The 22,249-nt window shown below is 44.3% G+C and overlaps 1 protein-coding gene across 1 annotated transcript in view; it reads left to right on the forward strand.

Annotated features, from left to right (window-relative positions):
- The window catches only part of LOC138569491 (scavenger receptor cysteine-rich type 1 protein M130-like), a 512,555-nt gene that overhangs the window by 148,085 nt on the left and 342,221 nt on the right, over nucleotides 1-22,249 (forward strand). Inside the window, exon 4 of the mRNA XM_069647512.1 lies at nucleotides 558-833. Coding sequence (XP_069503613.1) covers nucleotides 558-833 — 276 coding nt within the window. The remainder of the gene's footprint in view (nucleotides 1-557; nucleotides 834-22,249) is intronic.

The raw sequence follows: 22,249 nt of genomic DNA on the forward strand, positions 1-22,249 counted from the left end.
CAAAATAGTCAGTCCCCAAAAATGGTTTAGTTGGCAGGGTACTTACTGTACGCTCTCCAAGAAAGCTCAATATTAAACACCACTTAGACATTTATCCCATGTCTCACTCATGGCAAGACCACTTGAACACAGTGGCCCCTTTCTGTTCTCCTTTTATGTTACGATAGAGTCATCTGCCCAGTGACTTCTAATCTGCATGCGCTATCTAGCCTATGTGTACCTACCTTGTTGCTTCTAATCTCTCCCCTGTATCCGCGATTGCTTGTGTACACTTTCTGGGGTAGTTGAATTCAGTGTCCATGCGAGGGACCGTGATGCACCACGGGGCCCTTGATTTGCCACTTGTTTATTATCCCGATTTCATCATGGAGGGGTCACAAGGAACTTCAATTGAGTTCTAATACTTACTTTGATGGATGGATTGTGGTCGGAACATGGGGGTGCAAGGGTAACCCCAGATATTCTTGAGTCCATGTGTCTGTGTCCCGGCCCTTAAAATGGCGGCCCTGGGTTGGCAATGGTATACTTGTTCACTGGCGTTATTCTCTCCTTGACAGAGCACAAAGAGTGGCGACTGTCTGGCAGGATGCGGGCCTGCAGCGGTGAGCTGAAGATAGGCGACAGCGTTTCCAGTGTGTGTCTAGACAGATGGAAAGACGAGTACGCAGAGGGGGTCTGCATGGAGCTGGGCTGTGGAAATCTGCGGTCCACCTCCCCGAAGCTGAAGAACGTTTCATTGTTACACAACCCGCTGACCCCCGTTGAGTACGCAAGGGAGGAGGCCCTGGACACCACCTGCGTCAGCAAGGAAGTGCTCCACATCGAGTGCTCAGGTAAGCAGTGCCAATGAATCTGATTCGAGGCTGCGTTTATTTACAGGGGGTGCGGCCTGCCAGTAGCAGTCATGAGGTCGAAGCAGAAGTCTGCTGAGCAGGGGGGCAGAAGGAACCTGTTAGCGCGTGGCCTGGTTCATTCAAAGAGGAATAATACACTGACAGGAGGACCCTGGTGATGGCCCAAAGCCCCATGCGCCCGGCCCTACTTGAGGCACAGAACCGTGGGACGGTTTAAGCCAGTCCATTCTATGGCGTCTTTGTATGACACTTGACATCCGCTCGTCTTTGTTTTCATTTCTGATAGTCCCCTAGTTATTGGTGAAAAGGGGCTGGCATTCCACGTTAAGGGGATTCTAGCTGGGGGGGGGGGGGGGGGGGGGGGCAAAAGACCGAGATGGGAAGGAAACATAGAGAAACAACTTCTGGTAAGAAAAGTAAAATGGGATATGAGGTAGAAAAAAAGGCGCAAAAAGAAAATGGGAAACCATGTCTGTCTGTAGAATATGCGAGGGAGAAAGAAGGGAAGTGAAGTGAGCAAAGAAAAGAGTCACTGGAAGGGAAAAAGCAGGAAACGATAGGAAGAAAAATGGAGAAGAACTTGAGAAAGAAATTGATAAAATGATAGAAAGAAAAAGGACCGAGGGAGGGGAACAAACGCATGGCAAATTGTAAAAGAAAAGAAAAATATTAACACCAATAAACAAAAACGGCAGGGACGTCATTTTGGATCGCCAGGCGTTGCAACGGCGAACCCTGAAGTCTGCCTTGCTACCCCCTAAACATTTTTGTTTTTTGTATATTCTTTTTAAATGGCAGCTCCTGGGCTCTGGCCGGCGCCACGTGGCTCTTAGTTTCTGCACTGGCTTCTTAAAAAAACAGGGGGTTCCACAAGTGTAACTCTGAGCAGTGACCCTAAACAAGAAAGAATAGGAATGACAAATAATGTGTCTTTCTTGAATTCTATACAATAATTGCTAGACTCATTAAAGATTGATTTCAGGCACACTTCAGTGTGTGAGTCACTGATTTAGTCTGTTCTTAAAGACCTCAAATTCACAATGCAGACACACACTTCCAAAAAACCTTTAGACTATAATAAGCATCCATTTTCGGACGATGTATTTTGCTTTTCGCAAGTTGCAGTTATAGCATGTTTGTTTCTGCTATTGTCTCTGTTACGATCATCACAAGACATCCCATCTCGGTGTCCTCGCACACTTGACAAATTCCTTGTGCCTAAAAGCTTGTGTACAGTGTAGAAATGTTTGACCATAGCACATAAAGTGGCCCTCGATTTCATTGTGCCACAGTTAATGCTTTGTTGTAATGTGTCTATCTTTGCTATCTCCCTGGTACCCTGGTCAGGATGTTTGCATATAAGAGGTAACGAGTGCCCAGAGTACGGGATGCCGTGTGAGTGCGCTGCTTTCCCTGCGCTACTCTAAATTCTTTAATGGACAGTTATGAACCCTCCCAATGGTATGTATTTTTCCAACCTCTGAAGCCTGAAAAGTAGATCCACGCAAGCTTGACATGTGTGACCAACTTTGCATCAGACCTGCAGATGAACTGGCCTGCTGTTAAATCTCAGTTACCAGTTTAATGGTATCAACTACAGAGTGTAATTTGCTTTCTGACTTTGAGAACATTCACATATGTAATTGCTCATTTTTCTATAGCCAGTAAAACAGCTATAGCCGGTAAGATAGCTCATTGGGTTGAGTGCTCACTGCTACAATGTTTGTCTGATCTGCAGGTTTGCATCTGGGCAAGGCCAACTCAGCCTTTCATCCTCCTGATGTCAATAAAAGAGTACCAACACAGGATGGGTGATATTGTATGTGTATTTGTTCTATATAAAGCGCTTAAACTTAAGTGCTATATAATAAAACATCATTATCATTTGGTCTTGAACGTCTTCTTGCATTCACAGCAATTTAGTAATATGGGCCTATACATGCTGATATTAATGATTCATATAGTGATCCATTCTTGAATGAAATGTATATCACATTACAGTGATATGTAACCATATTTTTCGTAGTGTACTTAGGAACAATGCTATGCAATATAAGAGGAAGAGTTTGAGGAAGAAGCAAGGGAAGAAAGAGGGAAAGGAAGGGAAGAAAGAGGGAAAGGAAGGGAAGAAAGAGGGAAAGGAATGGAAGAAAGAGGGAAAGGAAGGGAAGAAAGAGGAAAAGGAAGGGAAAAAGAGGGAAAGGAAGGGAAGAAAGAGGGAAAGGAAGGGAAGAAAGAGGGAAAGGAATGGAAGAAAGACATGAAAGGGATTGAAGCAAGGGGGAACGACCGGAAAAAGTAGAAGAACAAGGAAGGGGAGAAAGCAAGGTGGAGAAAAGGAAAGCCAAATAAAGGAAACTGTGTAAACAGAAGGAAAGCAGGGCTGAAAGTTGGAGAGATGTGGGATTACAAGAAAAACAATTCAGAGAGAGATGGAGGCAGAAACAAGGAGAGGTGAAGGCAGGAAGGAAATACGGCATAGACTGGAGGTGAGAAATAGGAGGGGGGAGGAGTTGCCCATGAAAAGATAAGATGGATGGGGTAACTGGGCACAGCGGACCTGGGTAACCTTCAAATGACTGATAGGGTGAGGGAGAAAACGGAGAAGAAACTAAAGAGTAAAGAAAGAGGTGAGAATGAAAGCCTAGAGCAGTGGGCTTGAAACTGGGGGCTGGCCCCACTAGGGGAGCCCGATGGATGTCCAAGGGCGGACTTGGGCTCTTTGGAGGGGGGTGGGATGACTATTTTTGGTAAATGTAATCAGATTTTCTATTGCTTGTTTTTTCTACTGGGACAGTCACCTTGATTCTTATTTCGGGCGTGGGCCCGACCTGGATGTCCCTACGGGGAGCAATCCCTATGTTGGGGGGGGGGGGGCCGGGGGGGGGGGGCCCAGAACCAATAATTTTACTCGGGCGGGGGAGGGCTTGCGGTATGAAAAAGTTTAACTAGCGCCGGCCTAGAGGTAGAGTGCACTTGTTCTATTTACTAACTGTTTTAGGTCTGTTTGTGAGAAGGAAGCCTGCACCACTGAAGCTTATGTTATGACGGAGGAAGTGGGCACTGTTTCTGCACATGATGTGCCCGTTTTTAATGTGGGGTATATGTGCGGCTTTCAGCAGAGACAGAGAAAGAGAGAGGAAAGAGAGAGGAGAGAGAGAGAAAGAGAGAGAGAGAGAGAGAAAGAGAGAGAGAGAGAGAGAGAGAGAGAGAGAGAGATACATTTGCACTTCTGATGCCCGTGTTATACTGGCTGAGTTTGTGTCAGCCAAGCTCACCTAGCTGCTGTAACTGTTGCTTCTAAAGAAGTTGGGACTAATCTTTCCTCTGCTGTACCTGCTTGTGAGTAAAACCTGCCCTGTTGCTGGCTGTTCTGAGTTTAAGACATTGGCGTAGCACAACATGTGGGTGTCCTGCGAACCATGCTGAGTGCCCCATTCCCCCCAACCTCCTTAAAGCACAAGGCACGCCACACTCCGGGCCAGCCTGGACCACCACGCGTGCGTAATGTCCATAATGGTCATGCTGTCGCAGGGGCACGCACAGCTGCAGGTGAACCATGTAAGTATGGGTTTTTAATCAAAGCTCCAATGTTTGACCGAGCATAGAAAGAATCGGTTAGTGCCTGACACCCAGATACACCACTATGCCAGGGAAATACAGCTACGTACAGGGATAGTTAGCTTTTTCTGGGAAGATTAGCTAGTAGTAACATGAATGAATAATTGTTGAGTAGATGTGGGCTCCTTTCTCTCGTGTGTTAACACTTAGTGGAGCATCGAAAGGAACTCGATAGCTCACATTTGGCATTTCTTGTGGTTTGATTCCCCAAATATACCAGCCACCAGTGGCGGCTGGTGAGATGTTTTGTTGGAGCGTGTCAATATTTGCCAGAAGTATGCGAAGGCCAACCAAGCGTAGCCTGAACCAATGAAAACAGGTTTGGGGGAATTCCCCCCCCCCCCAAAGCTTCCCCATACCTGAGGAAATGCTTTGAGTAAAGACTAACATGGTGCATTATAGAGCATTATAGAGCACATTTTCTGTGAAAAGTTGGGTAAAAGACCAGACAGTTTTGAATCTGTTTTGTAGGGTAACTTATAAAAAAAATGTCACCAAACGTGTACAGGAACATTTCCCAATGCATTTACATTCCTTTCCCTCCAATATATACCAGTATAAAAAGCATTGCCATGCTGACTGTGCCCATGCATTCCATGCTGGCTCTACCAATATATGCCATTATTCCCATAGAAGAACACACTCATGTTCCCTTTGCGCATAATGCCAGTAATAATACTATAAACAAATGTCAAAGCTATCTCTGCCAATCTATGCCAGTACCCCTATCTAAGAACATATTCCTGTTGGATTGGCCATTAAAAGTGCCATACCACAATAAGAAAACATGTCCAAACTGGTTCGAATGTAGGCCAGTCTAGACACATAAGAACACTTTTCTTGCTTGATCATAGACTGCTCAGTAAAGAAAAGTCATGCCAGAGTAAGAAATAGCTAGACTGGCTGCACCAAAATGGCAGTCTAGCAATGTAATACCAGTCATCATGCTTGCTTTATCAAGATGCCCAATAAAATAAAAAATGTCATGCCACAGTAAGAAATGGGTAGACTGACTCACCAAAATGCCAGTGTAGCCACGTAATAACACACATAAAGTTGATTTTGTCCGAAAATGACAATAAAACATACCATGTCACTTAAGGAAACGTTAAAATTCCCCAGTGATCCCTGGTCTTCAAGAGCCTTGCACACACATACAATCACATTCATCCCCTTTCACCTACCAGTCACTCACTCACTCACACATTCACTCGCATTGCATTCTCCACTCAGGCACCCAGCCACATGGAACATTCACTCTCACAAATACACACATTCCTACCCATTCAGCCACCACACACTCACCCACACACCTTCTCTCACATTCTGCATCCTCCACACGGGCATCCACACACCCAGCCCATACACACACACAACCATATTCATACTCATTCAATGACCAGTCACTCACCCATATACCTTCTCTTACATTCACTCACACTGCATTCTTCATACATGCAACGAACCAGAACATCTACACACCCACATAATCACATTAATACCCATTCACCCACCCATGCACATTCTCTCACATCCACTCACACTGCATTCTCCGGGTAGGCAACCAACCACCCAGAACACACACACACATACACAGACACACATACACAGACACACACTCACATTCATAATCATTCACCCACCAGTCACTCACCCATACACATTTGGTCACACTGCATTCTCCACACAGGCTCTAACCCACCCAGAACATTAAAAACCCACATAATCACAGTCATACCCATTCACCCACCAGTCACTCACCCATACACATTCTCACACATCCACTCACACTGCATTCTCCACAAAGGCACCCACTCACCCAGAATATTCAAACATCCACAAAATCACAGTCATACCCATTCACCCACTAGTCACTCACCCATGCACCTTCTCTCACATCCACTCACACTGCTTTCTCTACTCAGGCTCCCACCCAGAACATACACATAATCACATTCATACTAATTCACCCACCAGTCACTCACCAATAGACTCAAATCCATTCACACTGCATTCTCCTCACAGGCACCCACCCACCCAGAACATCCAAACACACACATAATCACATTCCTACCCATTCACCCACCAGTCACTCACCCATACACCTTCTCTCACATCCACTCACACTGCATTCTCCACACAGGCACCCACCCACCTTGAACATCCAAAGACCCACATAATTACATTCATACCCATTCACCCACCAGTCACTCAACATAACCACTCTCACATCCACTCACACTGCACGCTCCACAAAGGCAGTGACCCAGAACATTCACACATACACACACACACACACACACACACACACACACAATCTCATTCATACTCCTTCGCCCATCAGTCACTCACTCATATACATACATCTGAAATGCACCTCACACACAAAATACAAATATTACACTTTACACTGGCAGATGTGTGGGTCCTGCAATTTGAATAACAGGGGTGCTGTGGATCAGTTTGCAGGTGCATTGTCATGTTTATTAGTGAAAAGTTATACACCAGGGATGAAATTAAGGGTTTGTAGGTCATGCTTGGGCTCGTTGAAAAAACGGTTTGTGGCTACCCGTAGTGGCATAGCCAGGAACAGTGCATGTCAGATTTAGGGTGCATTAATGGGGCGGTATGTATAAGGTGGTTTAGGTCCAAGCACTAGATCATGAAAATGGCAAATGACAAGCTTTAGTTGACTCTTGTTTGCACACTTTTTACCTCCATTATTAGGGTGTGTTAGATGGTGTGCTGTGTATCTAATTGTCTCCATATGGAGTTCTGTATTTCAATTCTTTGTCACCACCTAATTAACATCTGTGACTGTGCGGGTTGCAGTGCTGTGTGACTCCTTTAACGTCACTCACACAGCAGTTTGCTGTGCAAGGTTCCTAGGGGAAAAGGCTTGTTAGCGGCAAGTGCTTTTATCTTGAAACATCGAATGGTCGCTTCCAGTACTTGTCATGAGAACAAAAACAGAATCTTGAAAGATTTAGCTGGCCTTCAATGCGAAGTGGCAGCATGCAGCCTGAGGCGCTCTGCCCCAAAGGGCAGTCTGGAGAGATCAAGCAAGGTGAGTGCCACTGACAAAGGGCTTGGATATAGTCTGTCATGAGTCAGTCCCTGCCCAACTGCCGTTTAGACTCACAGCAGCCATGTCTTGAGATCTCCGACTTTCCCCAAAGTCTACTCTGACTCTTGAAGCGCCTTCGGTAGAAAGTGTTTTGGCCGGAGTCTTTCAGTGGGAAAAGACAAGCATTTATCAGAAGGGAGCTTTAGAAGGATAAGGCAGGCAGATCCCTATAGGAAATGTTAATAGAAAGTATGTATACTTCTCAGAAGTAACCTTTAAAATGATAATATAGGTATTTCTTTTTTATTTTAATATATTTTATTGACATATTTGATTTAAAGGATAGTTCCGGGACTTTTTTTTTATTGTCCCTACGGTTCGGCCATGTGTTTTTAAGCATAAATCGGTAGATCGTAGAAAACTTTCCTATGGACCTTACCCGACTTTTCGTCCATTAACGCACTCGAAATCAGCCGCCATTTTCTGATAATGCTATCATTTCCCCCCATCGCCCTGGCTCACCTGCGTTTGCGGCACTAAATCAAATCCCCCGCCCCTGAGCCTGACATCAGCAGACGCGTACCGCCCATTTCCCAACGCCAAAGCACGTTTCGTGTCAACAATCGCTGCGCCTCAGCTAATGACTTGTCGCCATGGAAATGGCAGGACGCCTCTTTCCTCAATAAGTATAAACACACCGTTTCACAACACACAGCAGCAGATTTTCGATTCCATTACTCTCTCTGTGTTACTTTGAGTATTCTGTGACTCGTTTCTGTGCTCTGGTCAGCTACCTTCGCCGCTTCTAGGCCTTGTGAACACCTGTACCATCTCTGTAAATTATTTTACTTTCTTTACCACACAATGGCTACAATAATGCCGTATATGTACGAGCCCGAGTACACCGAGGAGGAACTACTGGAAAGGCAAGCACGCGAAAACGATGGGGATTCGGACGGCAGTTGGGAGGACCAGTCAACGGATGAAGAGCCTGGACCATGTCGCATGGACGGCGTCTCCACCTGGTGCACGTGCAATTGGTGCAAGCTAATGCCAACTGAGGAGGAGAACTGCTGCTGCCGTGAAAATTCCGGGTGCTTGGCCTACATTTCGGAAGGCGAGCCAAGTCCGCAATGCATCACCGAGCTGCCAGAGTTCAGGGAAGCCTGCCTCTCACGGACCGTGTTGAGGATGATGATGGTGCTTATGCACGAACTTCGCGGCACTGTTCGTCCATGTAATCCGAGTAACGAGTAAGTATACTCTGGTTGTGATGTCAGTGATGCCACTACTATTTCATGGTCGTCTCCCTCATATAAAATTACATCTACATATCATTCGAACGCATGTAAATTGGTTCCATTGCATCTTTCTTTTTCACAGGTGGTACAGGCTGGTGGCCTATCGTTGCTTCACTTGGTGGCTTCGCGGGAGGCTCGGACACCGCGTTCGGAGAGTAATACCTGCCTGTGCGGTACTTGCCATTAGACAACATTTCCCCAGCGACAGTGGACAATACCGCAGATTTTCCCTGGATGTGCTGCAACCGGAACTTTACAATGTGTAATGTTTATTATTTATGTTCAATTGAAAATAAGATCTAAAATAAAACCCAAAATGTATTTTAACAATGGTTGTTTTGATTTTTTAAATGAATCTAGTGTGTCTCCATTGAATAGTCTTCCTGTGCCTTGTCTTGTCACACCACATGTCTCCGGCCAGCATCCTCCCTCACGCTGGCCGCCCACCTTCAATCCACATAACCGTTGAACCCATATGCAGCAGACATACATATGTTATTTTGCGGGTTGGCAACAAGCCTCCCGGCCTTGCCTCCTCCCCCAAAAATACTTACCACACCACTTTGTTCAAGCGTTGGCAATAAAAGGCCGTTGGATTTTATTGATACAAAACATGGTTATAGGTAAATAATCAATATGGTTGATCATAATAAATCATCCTTTTGGGCACCGGGTACAGAGATGACCCCCTCTGGCCCGTGCCGCCTTGCCACCACAGGCCAGCCTGCTGCTGACGAACTGCCTAGGCATCCAGGGTCTCCAGGGTGAACTGCACCCATATATTCTCCTGGGAGGCTGAGGTATTTATAAACTCACCCCCCTGCCTTCCATGTACTAGATCCTGCAGCCTGCCTCTTACATGCAGTTAGATGGCCTCTCCTTGGTGAGGCCCTGCGGCAAACGAGTCTTGTCTGCACGACCACTGCCCCAATCCACCCCCCCGCCCTATCAAAGGCAGTTCGCACCGGGGTACTTGCGCTGGCAAGTGGAGCTGTCAGGGAGCGATAAAGGCCAAGAGGTGCCAAATAGCATGTACACTTCAAAGTGGTCAATAGAGCATTGGTTGTTGTTCCCATGTCTACCTCCAGACCCCGTGTCTCCTGCCAAGCATCCCCCCTCACGCTGAACGCCCCCCTGCAATCCACATAAGTGTGTCTCCATTCACGAGTCTTCCTGTGTCTTGTCTGCACGACCACCGCCCCAATCCACCCCCCGCCCTATCAAAGGCAGTTCGCACCGGGGTACTTGCGCTGGCAAGTGGAGCTGTCAGGGAGCAATAAAGGCCAAGAGGTGCCAAATAGCATGTACACTTCAAAGTGGTCAATAGAGCATTGGTTGTTGTTCCCATGTCTACCTCCAGACCCCGTGTCTCCTGCCAAGCATCCCCCCTCACGCTGAACGCCCCCCTGCAATCCACATAAGTGTGTCTCCATTCACGAGTCTTCCTGTGTCTTGTCTGCACGACCACCGCCCCAATCCACCCCCCGCCCTATCAAAGGCAGTTCGCACCGGGGTACTTGCGCTGGCAAGTGGAGCTGTCAGGGAGCAATAAAGGCCAAGAGGTGCCAAATAGCATGTACACTTCAAAGTGGTCTATAGAGCATGGGTTGTTGTTCCCATGTCTACCTCCAGACCCCGTGTCTCCTGCCAAGCATCCCCCCTCACGCTGGACGCCCCCCTGCAAACCGCATAATGCCACGACATATACACTTCATTCATTCACAAACACACCCCTGTTTCGAATTCTTTATAACCCACTTCATATTTCTAATGAGAACTTCTTTACGCTTTGCTAGTCAACCCGTGAAGGTGCTGGTTATCTGCTCTTCGTCTCTGTGAACTTCCGTGACCACTTCGAGGAAACTCGTCAGTTTGCAACCTGTGAACTGCTCCCTGTTCTACGACAAGAAACTACTCTGATCCCTGCATCTAACTGTTTGTTCGTCAAGGTAAGGCCATGTACCATAATCATTTTGCGTCCAATTTCTTTTCGTTCAAGACAGTACATGCAAGGAACTAGTCACATGTTCTGAGTTTAGTCAAATTATTTTTCTATTTTTTTAAAGTTATTCAAATACTTATCCGCATGTGAATAACGTGTATAGTTCCAAGAACCAAAACGAACCTTGCATTGGACCTTTTATGTGTCATTTAATTTTTTAACACATTGGTATTCATAGAGAATTGTTGATCTTTACTTTTCAGAACTTTCCACAATGCCTGCCTGTTCCATTGGCGGTTGCCCTTCGAAGACTCATAGTAAATCTGAAGGTACTATAATGCATGTTTTCCCTAAGACAATAGATCAGATAAGAGAATGGGTCCGATATTGCGGATATCCACCGTCTGAGCTTGAAAGTAGAGTCCTAGAAGTCTTTGCGGACAAGAGGGGTGATCGATACCGCATCTGCAGCAGGCACTTTAGCTCAGACATGTACTCCACATCATTGCTAATAAAGAAGAACACACCGCAAGCGAAGCGAAAATTGCTCTCAACCGCTATTCCCACTCTATTCGTCCACATCCCTCCACTGGTGAGTCAAGTTTACGTATTTATCTCTCGGCCTTGCGGTAGTGTGTAGCATTAGCTAACAATAATTTCCCCATTTATGTATCCACTCAATATGAAGCCGGAAGATTCTCCATCCGTGTCGTTATTGCAGTCATCAGCCACTTCAAGCGCCTATCGGGTAATCTTACTTAGCTATTCTGCCACTGACTTGTTTTAGGCATGTAAATCAATAGTTTTAATTAATCGTGTGATTATTTTACCTAATGGTACACCCTTGTACTCGTCCTCTAGTCTTTGTTTTCAGTTATAATTATTGTTATCCAAAATAATGCAAGTACTGTCTTTCAGGGAGATGCTGAGGAGTCCAACGCATTGACGACAACCGTTGATGTCACTCAGATGCTGGAGGTACGTTTCCGGACAGTTCCATTGATGGAGATCATCAGATCTTGCATTCTTGTAGCGTGATTGTTACACACAATGTTTCTTTCGTTTTTAGCCATTGATATGTCCTTCTGTCGTCGCCCTCCTATGTGCCTTCTTTTTTCAATATTGTGTTCATTACTAATGAAAGTCCTATGTTTCAGGGAGTCGATGGAGCATTAGTCCAAGAAGAAGGGGGAGCATGCAGTTACGGGTCGGCGCAACAGCTTGCAGAAGTGTGCACCACAGTTACATCGTCCCTTGATGTTCTTATGCATTTCGAGGTATGGATACTGACAGTTCGATCAAGCAAAATCATATGACGTGATTACATCCGCTATACTTCCTTCTTTATTAACGCAAGTACTATGTTTCAGGGAGATGACGGAGCTTCTTCTACAAGAACATCACCCCTAGTAGTTGATGCAGATCTCTGGGTGGTGACACTTCCAACGATCGAGCAAATCGAATCATATTTAGATATCCATTATTTATTTTAGACAACTGATCATTTGTGCAGGTCTATTTAGATGAGCCGTTGACGCCTGCACAAAGTTTATGTTCTTTTTAACAAAATAGAAAACCATACTAATGCAATTACTGTGTTTCAGGGAGTTACTGAAGCATCATCTTCAATAATATCATCAATGGAAGTCTATGAGGAGCCCGAGGTATGGATCTTGACATTCCATCTAACTAGATTAACAATGCGTGAATAATTGTCGTTTGAATGTTCTACTGAAAGCGTTCATTCGTGTTTTGCTATTGAGATGTACGTGGGTATTGGTCCCCAAGTACATTTTGTGTTTTCAATATTATTATACATACTAATGAAAGTTCTATGTTTCAGGGAGTCGATGGAGCGTCAGTGCGTGATGGATGTGCTTATCATGAAAATATAGTCGTTGCAGCGCAAGAGGAAGTGGAGACATGCACACACGAGTCGGAGCAACAGCGTCCCGATGTTGAAGTTCGAGGCAAGAAAGTTTCAAAGAAAAGAAAGCAAAAGAAGGTTAGTGTCCTGGTCACTATATTATGTTGTTTTTCACTGTTAATAGTTCAATACTGTAAGTTGTGTTTAAACTGAACATCCCTTTTCCAATCTGTCCTCTAGTTGCGAGTGGGTGTACGAACTAAATCTACACAGACAGTGAAGCGAACGAGAGATGTTGCTTGTCAAACCTTTTGGCAGGGACTTGAGACTGGAGATGCATCGTGCCAATGGGAAGAATATGAAGTGATTGACAACGGAGCTATACCACATCCAGCCATTGATAGTGAATGTCCTCCTGGTAGTTCGGATGCAGTCGGAGATCAATTCACAGAATCCACACCCGCAAAAACTAAGACCGCGAGAAAGTTGAAGAAATTGTTTTATTCACCCATCGCCGGAGAAGGAACAGATGTTGCAATGGAAGAGAATGAAGTGGACGACAATGAAACACCATCAATATCACTGAACATAGCGGAAGACGATATCAGAGATTCTACCTTTCATGTGAGTGACATGTCCTCAACGTTACAGGCCGAACCAGCTGGGATGCAGAGTGACAGTATAAGGAAAGAGGCCAAATTCATTGTATTCGATAGTTGTTTGATTGATATTATTATTCGGATGAAATGTGGGCATTCGGTTGGTGGGGAAGTATGTGGGGAGCCATTGATTAATGTGACTCGTGCAATTCGAGGCACTAACCTTAAAATACATGCCACCTGTACAAAATATCATCCTTTCTCATGGTCTGCACAACCCATGCTGGGGCAACTGCCAGCAGGCAATCTACTTTGTGCAGCGGCTGCACTTTTTAGTGGTTCAAGTTTTAAAAAGTTAGAGTCTTTCTTTCAGTTTGTGGGAATCCATTTCATTGCGAAAGCTCAGTTCTACAAATACCAAACCGATTATCTATTTCCAGCCATTAGCGAAGCTTGGAGAATGGAAAAAATGTCTATTGATAGTACATTCGCGGACAAACGGTTCAGGCTAGCCGGTGATGGGCAGTGCGACAGCCCAGGATTTTCAGCCAAGTACTGCACCTACCACTTTCAGGACATGGAAAGTAAGAAAATTGTGAGTTCGGTGGTCGTGCAGGTGTCACAAAGTACATCCTCAGTGGCCATGGAGAAAGTTGGCTTTGTAGCATCATTGCAAGAACTACAATCGCGGGGAATGGTGATCGACCTGATAGCCACGGACAGACGTTTCAATTGCCAAGACAATGAGAGAAGAGTACAAAAATATAAATCACCAATTTGACATTTGGCATCTTGCAAAAACAATCAATAAAAAAATGTCGGCTGCAGGTAAAAAAAAAGATATGCAAGGTATTTCACAGTGGTCCAAGTCAATCAGCAACCATCTTTGGTGGAGCTCAAAAACATGTGGAGGGTCGTTGGAAATTCTAATGGAAAAATGGCGGTCAGTAATGTTACACTGTAGCAACGTTCACTCATGGACCACAAACCAACATTTCCACAATTGTGAACATGGCCATTTGTCCACAGAGGAGGCACGGAAGAAGAAGTGGTTGATTCCTTCATCACCCACTCACAAAGCCATTGAAAAGATTGTATTTGATAAAAGTATAACAAGAGATTTGAGGGGACTCACGGAATTCTGCCACACAGGAGATTTGGAGGTGTTCCACAATATGTGCCTAAAGTACAGGCCAAAACGATTGCATTTTGGCATGGAGGGCATGATAAATCGGACTCTTCTAGCGGTCTTGGCACATAACCATAATGTTGGCCGTCAACAAAGTAGGACGACCGGAACTTTAGGGACGCTTCGCTACAATAAGGCCTTCACAAAAAGAAGTAAACAATGGGTTATCAAACCAGTGTTTGAGGATATGCAATATGACTTTATTGAGAGACTTATTGTTGATGTCCTAGATAGGCACATACATGGAGTTGTGAACGAACCTGTGCAGGGGACAACTGCATTGCCACCCAACATTGCCTCTCTTCCATGTCCACCTAAAGAAGAGCTCATTGAGAAATACACATCACGGTTTAAATGATTGTAATTTGATTGTCTGTTCCCTCAAGTCTCCTCATGTCGCAGGCCCATTGAATATGTGTAGCTATGTAATGTGTAAATAAAAGTGATTGCTCAGTGTACATGTAATGTGTCTCTCCACCCTTGCCCCTCCCTTCACCGTGCAGTAGTGCGAACCACCCGGGTGTCACCTGTGACTTTGCTCTCGAGTCTCCTCATGTCGCAGGCCCATTGAATATGTGTAGCTATGTATTGTGTAAATAAAAGTGATTGCTCAGTGTACATGCAATGTGTCTATCCAACCTTGTTCATTTGCGCATTAAATTAAACCAAACAGTAATATAAATCATTTTTCAAAAAATATAGAATGTCTCCGTATTTATGGTTCTGTGGGGCTGCAAAGCACGCAGACAAAATGCAGAGATGGAGTGTAAATTTCAAGTCCTGTGAGATGGCCTTACACTGAATGTAGCTAACTAGGAATGTGTGCTCGTTCAAAGTGAAGGTCAGCTGCTTTGATTTTTTTCTCGGGTGCCAGAATGGCCCACGACTCAGTATAAGGTTCTATTGTTATTTGACCTTGACAGGCCGGGACCACGTAAGAAACGATAATGAATATAATTTCAGAAACGAAAGCCATTTCATGTTCGTTCATTAGAAGAAATAACGTCGGCATAGAAGGAGTGGTATTTCGGGGCTGCCCTACGCACAGACACAATGGAAAATGCAAATATAATGTAAGTAACTCTTTAGATGAGTTTATACCGCAATTTAATTACTATACAGTAGCTTTAAAGACGGGTTAAGTTGTACTTGTTCGTTCTATGTGGCATATTGTTTTGTACCGCACACTATCTTGGGGAGAACCGTCTCCTTTTACGGAAGCACCTCAAAACCTTCCTCTTTGCTTCTGCTTTCTCTCTCCCTCTCCCCTGCTACAACTGGTCCACTGTCTGCGACCTCGGTCCTGGGCCCTTCCACTCTCCACCTGCACTCCCTGTCAACCCCTGCACTGGGGGACTGTCTCAGTATCCTACAGCCCCCCCTTGACGTATAAAACCCAGTTGCACTGTCCTAGCTATGAAATAATTTCCCGACCTAATATATAAAATGAATAATTTTAATAAAGATCTGATGGTGAGACTAATTTCATTTTTTATGTTTTTCAAACAGGTACATCATCCATTATTGTCTGTGTCACGAGTACCAGACACCGGCGGATGGCTTCTATAATCGCCAATTGCTTCTCCGCGTGAACAACGTTAGCACCCTGACCATTTTGTGGGACGATCGCCAAGTACAAGTATGCCCTTACGCGGTACTAACGGCTAGATGCAACATACAGACCGTTGTGGTGGCCTAGTGCCTCGTTGTTGGAACAGCCATGCGATTATCAGTGCGACCGAAGAGCTTATTTTATCGTAAACCAACACCCTGTGTACTGCACACGAACATCGATTGCCTCAAGACGAACTATTTTGGATCGAGAGCAAAGAAAAATGCAAATCGCAGAATATTCTCTAAACATTTGATGTCCAATAAATGTACTTTGCCAAATGGACAATCTTGCCGTTTGCTTTTAAACCACAGTTTCATATTCCGAATTGTGGCGCTGTATTGTGAGATGATCTAAGACCCTGTGTACAGCAAAGGAACATCGCGTGCCTCAAAACAAACTTTTTGGAACGTGAGCAAATAAAAATGCAAATCGCTGAATATTCTCTAAACATTTGATGTCAAATAAATGTACTTTACCAAATTTACAATCTTGCGGTTTGATTTAAAAGTACACTTTCATATTCCGAATTGTGGCGCGCTGTGTTGTGAGATAATCTGTGTTGGTTTCCGGGTTCTGTGTGGAGTCGCGTAGAAGACGCATGGGCGCGTTTGCCTATGCAGCACAGAAACGTCACAGAGAGAGGTGGAGAATATGAATGTTTTGATAAAGTCTGTTTCAGGGGCGGGGGATTTGATTTAGTGCCGCAAACGCAGGTGAGCCAGGGCGATGGGGGGAAATGATAGGATTATCAGAAAATGGCGGCTGATTTCGAGTGCGTTAATGGACGAAAAGTCGGGTAAGGTCCATAGGAAAGTTTTCTACGATCTACCGATTTATGCTTAAAAACACATGGCCGAACCGTAGGGACAATAAAAAAAAAGTCTTGGAACTATCCTTTAACAGTTACATGATTTCAAACACAATGCAGAAATGTATAAGAACAGAGAACATAAAAGAGAGAACGTCGAGGGGATACTAATAAAATGCTCCATAAGCAATTTGGTCAAAATTGAAGGGAATATATCCTAATGCAGGATGAGTAGAAAGAAAAATTGCAACAGAGAATTCTGCAGAGATAGTAAGCGGATAAGGGAAGACAAACAGAGAACAAACATGAAAGCAGAATGAAGAGGAGGGAAGTGGGTTATATGAAGACAGTTTTAACAGACAAACTTGATGTATACAATAGTTGTGACGTCAGATATAACTTATAAGTAGATCTATTAACAAAACAAAAGTCAAATATACACGTAAACGTTCAAGTACCATGCGTGGTTGCATTAAAACAGTCAAGGTAACAAATGAAAAAGAACTATTTTGCATTGTACTAAGGAATAGAATTTAGATTATTTGCCACACACATTTGCATTCTTTGTATGTGGCAGATGTTGTTAACCCGGGAAATAAACTTATCACCACAACCATGCCATTGTAAGGCTTGGAACGTATAGTGCCAATTGACACGGTCGAAAGCTTGTTCTGCATCTATTGCAATAGCCGCATAACCTTGTTTATCTTTTTTATCTTTTGCTGCTAGTTGAATGGCATTCAGCAGAAGTCTTGCATTGGAGGAGATGTTGCGTCCTTTGACATAAACAACTTGGTCTGCTTTGATCAGGGTAGGAAGAGAGGATTCTATTCTGTTGGCAAAAATCTTTGCAAAGATTTTGCTCTCGACATTAATGAGGGAAATAGGTTGATAGTTACTAGGAAATGATGGGTCTTTATCTGGTTTGGGAAATAATATGAGTAGGGCTTCGGAGAATGAACCCAATGAAGATTTCTGAGATATAAAGTAGGAAAATAGAGTTTTAAGTTTGAGTATAAGGGACAGAACAAGACTGTCATAAAATTCAGCAGAGAGGCCATCTGGACCAGGGGCTTTTCCTCTACTCAAACCCTTAATGGGTCGGGTATTCTTAGGAAGAGTAATATCATCATCTAAGTGGGAAAGATCACTATGAGGGTATGAGGATCTGTTAATATTGTTGAGAAATGAAAGAATATTGTTATTCGAAATAGAGTTGTCTGAAGTACATCAATCTTATAGAATTTCTTAAAATATTTTAGAATCTCATTGGGTTTATTATGAGAGATGCCAGATGTATCCTTAATGTGGGAAATATAAAGATTTTCTTTTTTCGTTTTCAAGTAAGAGGCTAGCGCTTTGCCGGCTTTATTGGATGTTTGATCCAATAAATGGTCCCTGCGGCTAGATCAGTGATTTCATTATTGATTTTGAAGCGTAAGGCCATGACTTGACAGATATTTTCTGGATTCGAATTGTGATAATACTGTTGCTCAGCTAGAGTGAGGTGTGAGTAAAGGGCATCCAAATGTTTTTTGCGCAATGCATTTCTTTTCCCTGAGTAGGCCATTATATGTCCTCTTAGTGCAGCCTTGAACGCATCCCAATTGTTCACAATAGAAGTGTCACCATTTTGATTGTCAGCATAAAATTGTTGAGTGAATGAATGAATGGATTGAAGGAAGCGAGGGTATTGTAGTAAGAAGTTGTTAAGTCTCTAGCAAGATGAGATCTTGTTAACATCAGAGCGACTGAAGGAAGTACATAGCGGGGCATGATCGGAAATAATAATGTTGAAAATCTTAGAGTCAATAATGGAACCTGTAAGGGCTTTAGTAAAGAAAATATAGTCTAGGCGTGAGAGTGTGTTCTGAGGGGAAGAGTGGAAAGTATAGTTAAGTTGTGTAGGATGGGAGCATTTTCAGCTATACATCCCAAAAGGACTTATGAGACTTGGAAGATTTAAACACACAACTGGATTTCCGATCAAGGAACGGGTCAATGATCTGATTAACATCACCACACATCATTAAATTGGTAAAGCTATTTTTGAGTATCATTTGTTTGACAGAGATCCAGAAATTGGGATCAGTTAGAGTAGGACCATAGATGTTGAGAATGGAAATATGTGTAGATTCAATCAAGAGTTTAACTCATGCGCATCTCCCATTGATATCAGCACCCTGGTCTAGGAATTTGAAAGGTAGTTTTTTACTAATTAATATGGCCACTCCATTTTTCTTGGTAACAGCCAGACTGGAAATGACGTCTTTGACCCAAAGGGATTTAAGTTTCATTGCTTTTTTGCTAGATAGATGTGTTTCTTGTATGCAAGCTACAGATGGATTGAATTTATTAAGGTGAGATAGAACCTTTTTTCTTTTAGTAGGATTATTGCAGCCTTTAATATTCCATGAAACTGTCAAGGAGTCCCCCCCTTCTCACCTGAGTTCGAACTTTGCTGGATTTCTTGATCGATGCCTTCTTGTGGATGGATCGAGTCTTGAATAAGGCTGCACGAGTCTCTTCCAACTCCAGTGAGCGTTCAAAGTTCCGGGATACAAAGATCCAGGAATCCGGGAAATTTACAGCGTGCGCTGCTAGCACACGAGTCCAGGAATCAAGAAAGGAAGGAAAGGGACTAGGAATGGGGTTGGTTGGAAAGAAGCAAGGAAAACAATACCGTGAGCTATGGAGCACACGTCAGGTTGTTCATGACAGCATGCCTCCTCCGAAGACCCGTTCCTCTGGGTTTGCCCGGGTGTATAAGGTGAAATCTTCTGAGCAGTCGAGGGGCCTTGAGATTAGAAAGTGGTTCCCAGGTTCTTTCACCAGGAGGATATCCTTTCCATTCAACCAGGTATTGAAGCTGACCCCGTTTATACCTGGAGTCACATATCGGGATACTTCATATTCCAATTGGTTGTCGACCAGCAGAGGAGGAGGTTGGCAGGATTTCCGGGAGGATTGGGTGTAGGGTTTTAATAAGGATGTGTGAAATACTGGGTGAATTTTCTTCCAGGAGTCTGGTAGTCTGATCCGGTATGAAACTGGATTGATAATTTCCTTGATGGGAAATGGATCATAGTACCGAGGGGCCAACTTGTTTGGTCATAGATGTCGGGGTAGTAATTTCGAGGACAACCAGACTTGATCACCAATTGCATAAGAAGGACCTGGTCTTCTTTTGGAATCCGCATACCTCTTAGTCTGTGTTCTCTAAGTTTTCTTTGGCCTCCTGGTGTACGTTGATGAGGGTTTCTATCCAGGAGTCGACAGTAGGTACTGGTGTAGTATGAGGGAGAACAGAGGGTAGAACCGATGGATGTAAACCTTGGCTACAATAAAAGGGACTGGTCTTAAGTGCTGAATGATCAGAATTGTTGTAGGCGAATTCAGCCACGGGTATCAGGAGCGACCAGTCATCCTGAACCTTGGTGGCGAAACATCGAAGACACTGCTCCAGGGTCTGATTACCACGTTCTGTCGTCCCATTGGTTTGGGGATGATGACCAGATGAGAGGGCGCGTTGGATTCCCAAAATGCGACAGAGATGTTTCCAGAATTGAGAGACGTATTGAGCTCCTCGATCAGATATGATCTTGGAAGGAAGTCCATGTAAACGGGATATGTGTTCCAGGAAGATTCCAGCAAGCTCGGACGAGAATGGTAGCTTACACAGAGGTGTAAAATGAGCCATATGAGTGAACAAGTCTATGATAACCATGATGGTCGTGTATCCTCGAGAAGGTGGTAATTCCACAATGAAGTCTGTAACAATGAATTCCCATGGCCTTGTTGGCAGTGTACGTTGCATTAGAAAACCCGCCGGTCTCTTGTTATCATGTTTATTTTGACTGCAGATAGTACAAGCTTTGATGTACTGCTGTACGTTGGTCTTCATCCCAGGCCACCAAAACTGTCTTTGCATGAGACAGAGGGTGTTGGTTATGCCACGATGCCCGGAGTGAAGGGTATCATGACAGAAGTTTATTATTCTTTGTTGTAATTTCTGTGTAGGAATGACCAGTGCATTGTGCTTGAAAAAATATCCTTCCTTAACTCTTAGGTTCCATGGATTCTTCCTTGAAATATCCTTCCAGAGGTCAGAGAATTGGGTTTGCACTCGAATTTCTTCCAGGAGGTTGACTGCTTGAGCAACAAAGATCGTGTGGGGAAGCATCTTGGATAGGCCCTGTCTTCAGTAGTTACATAGTCAGGAAGTTGAGATAAGGCGTCATCAATCAGGTTTTGTGATCCGGGAACATGAGTGATTTGGAATATGGCCCGGGCAAAGAAGTAGGCCCAACGCACCTGACGACTGTTCCTGCACTCCAACGACTGTTGAATTTGAAGATTCCGATGGTCCGTACGGACCTGAACTGGATTTTTAGCACCCAGAAGTAGATGTCGCCATTCAGTGAAGGCTTGGCGGATGGCTAACAGTTCCTTTTCCAGGACGGAGTAATGTGTCTCACTGGGAGTCAGGGTTCGTGAGAGGTAAGCAATGGGGTGTTCCAGTTTATCCTCAAGTTCCTGCTTCAAGACCGCTCCTATGGCGTAGTTAGAGGCATCCGTTTCCACTAGGAATGGCCGATTTATTTCGTGTTGGGCCAAATGGGGGCTTGCGTGAACTCTGTCTTTAAATGTTGGAATGCCTTATCTTGCGGTGTAGACCAGATAAAGGGGGTGTCTTTCTTCAAGAGGGCAACGATCAGCTGAACGATCTCGGAAAAGGTAGAAATGAACTTCCGGTAGAAGTTGGCAAGCCCCAGGAAGGATTGAACTTGTTTCACAGACGTGGGAGCGGGCCATGCCAGTATGGTATTTACCTTTGAAGGGTCCACACTAATTCCTTCTGGGCTAAGGATGAATCCTAGGTAGTGAACAGAAGTAACGTGAAACAAGAATTTTTTCGGGTTTGGCTAAAAGTTTGTGTTCACGGAGTCATTGTAATACTGCCTTTAGATGTTCTTCATGCTTTAGAGGATCCTTGGAAAAGATCAATATGTCATCCAGATAGACAATGACGAAGAGGAATAACATGTCAAAAAACACCCTATGCATAAAACGGTGGAAAACTATGGGGGCATTAGCTAGTCCAAAAGGCATGACTAGATATTCATAGTGACCAAAGGGTGTTCTAAAGGCTGTTTTCCATTTGTCTCCTTCCCGGACACGGATCAAATTATAGGAACCCCGGAGATCCAACTTCGTGAATAATACGGCGCCTCTCACAGCTTCCAGGATATCCGAGTTCAGGGGCAGTGGGTACCGATCTTTGAGGGTGCATTGATTTAAGCCACGATAGTCGAGGCAAGGTCTGCGTTCCTTGGTGTCCTTCTTGGGAACAAAGAACAACGAAGCACCCGCTGGACATTTTGAG

Source organism: Ambystoma mexicanum, chromosome 2q (genome assembly GCF_040938575.1).
Source record: "Ambystoma mexicanum isolate Mex_15411 chromosome 2q, UKY_AmexF1_1, whole genome shotgun sequence".
Classification (NCBI taxonomy): Eukaryota; Metazoa; Chordata; class Amphibia; order Caudata; family Ambystomatidae; genus Ambystoma; species Ambystoma mexicanum.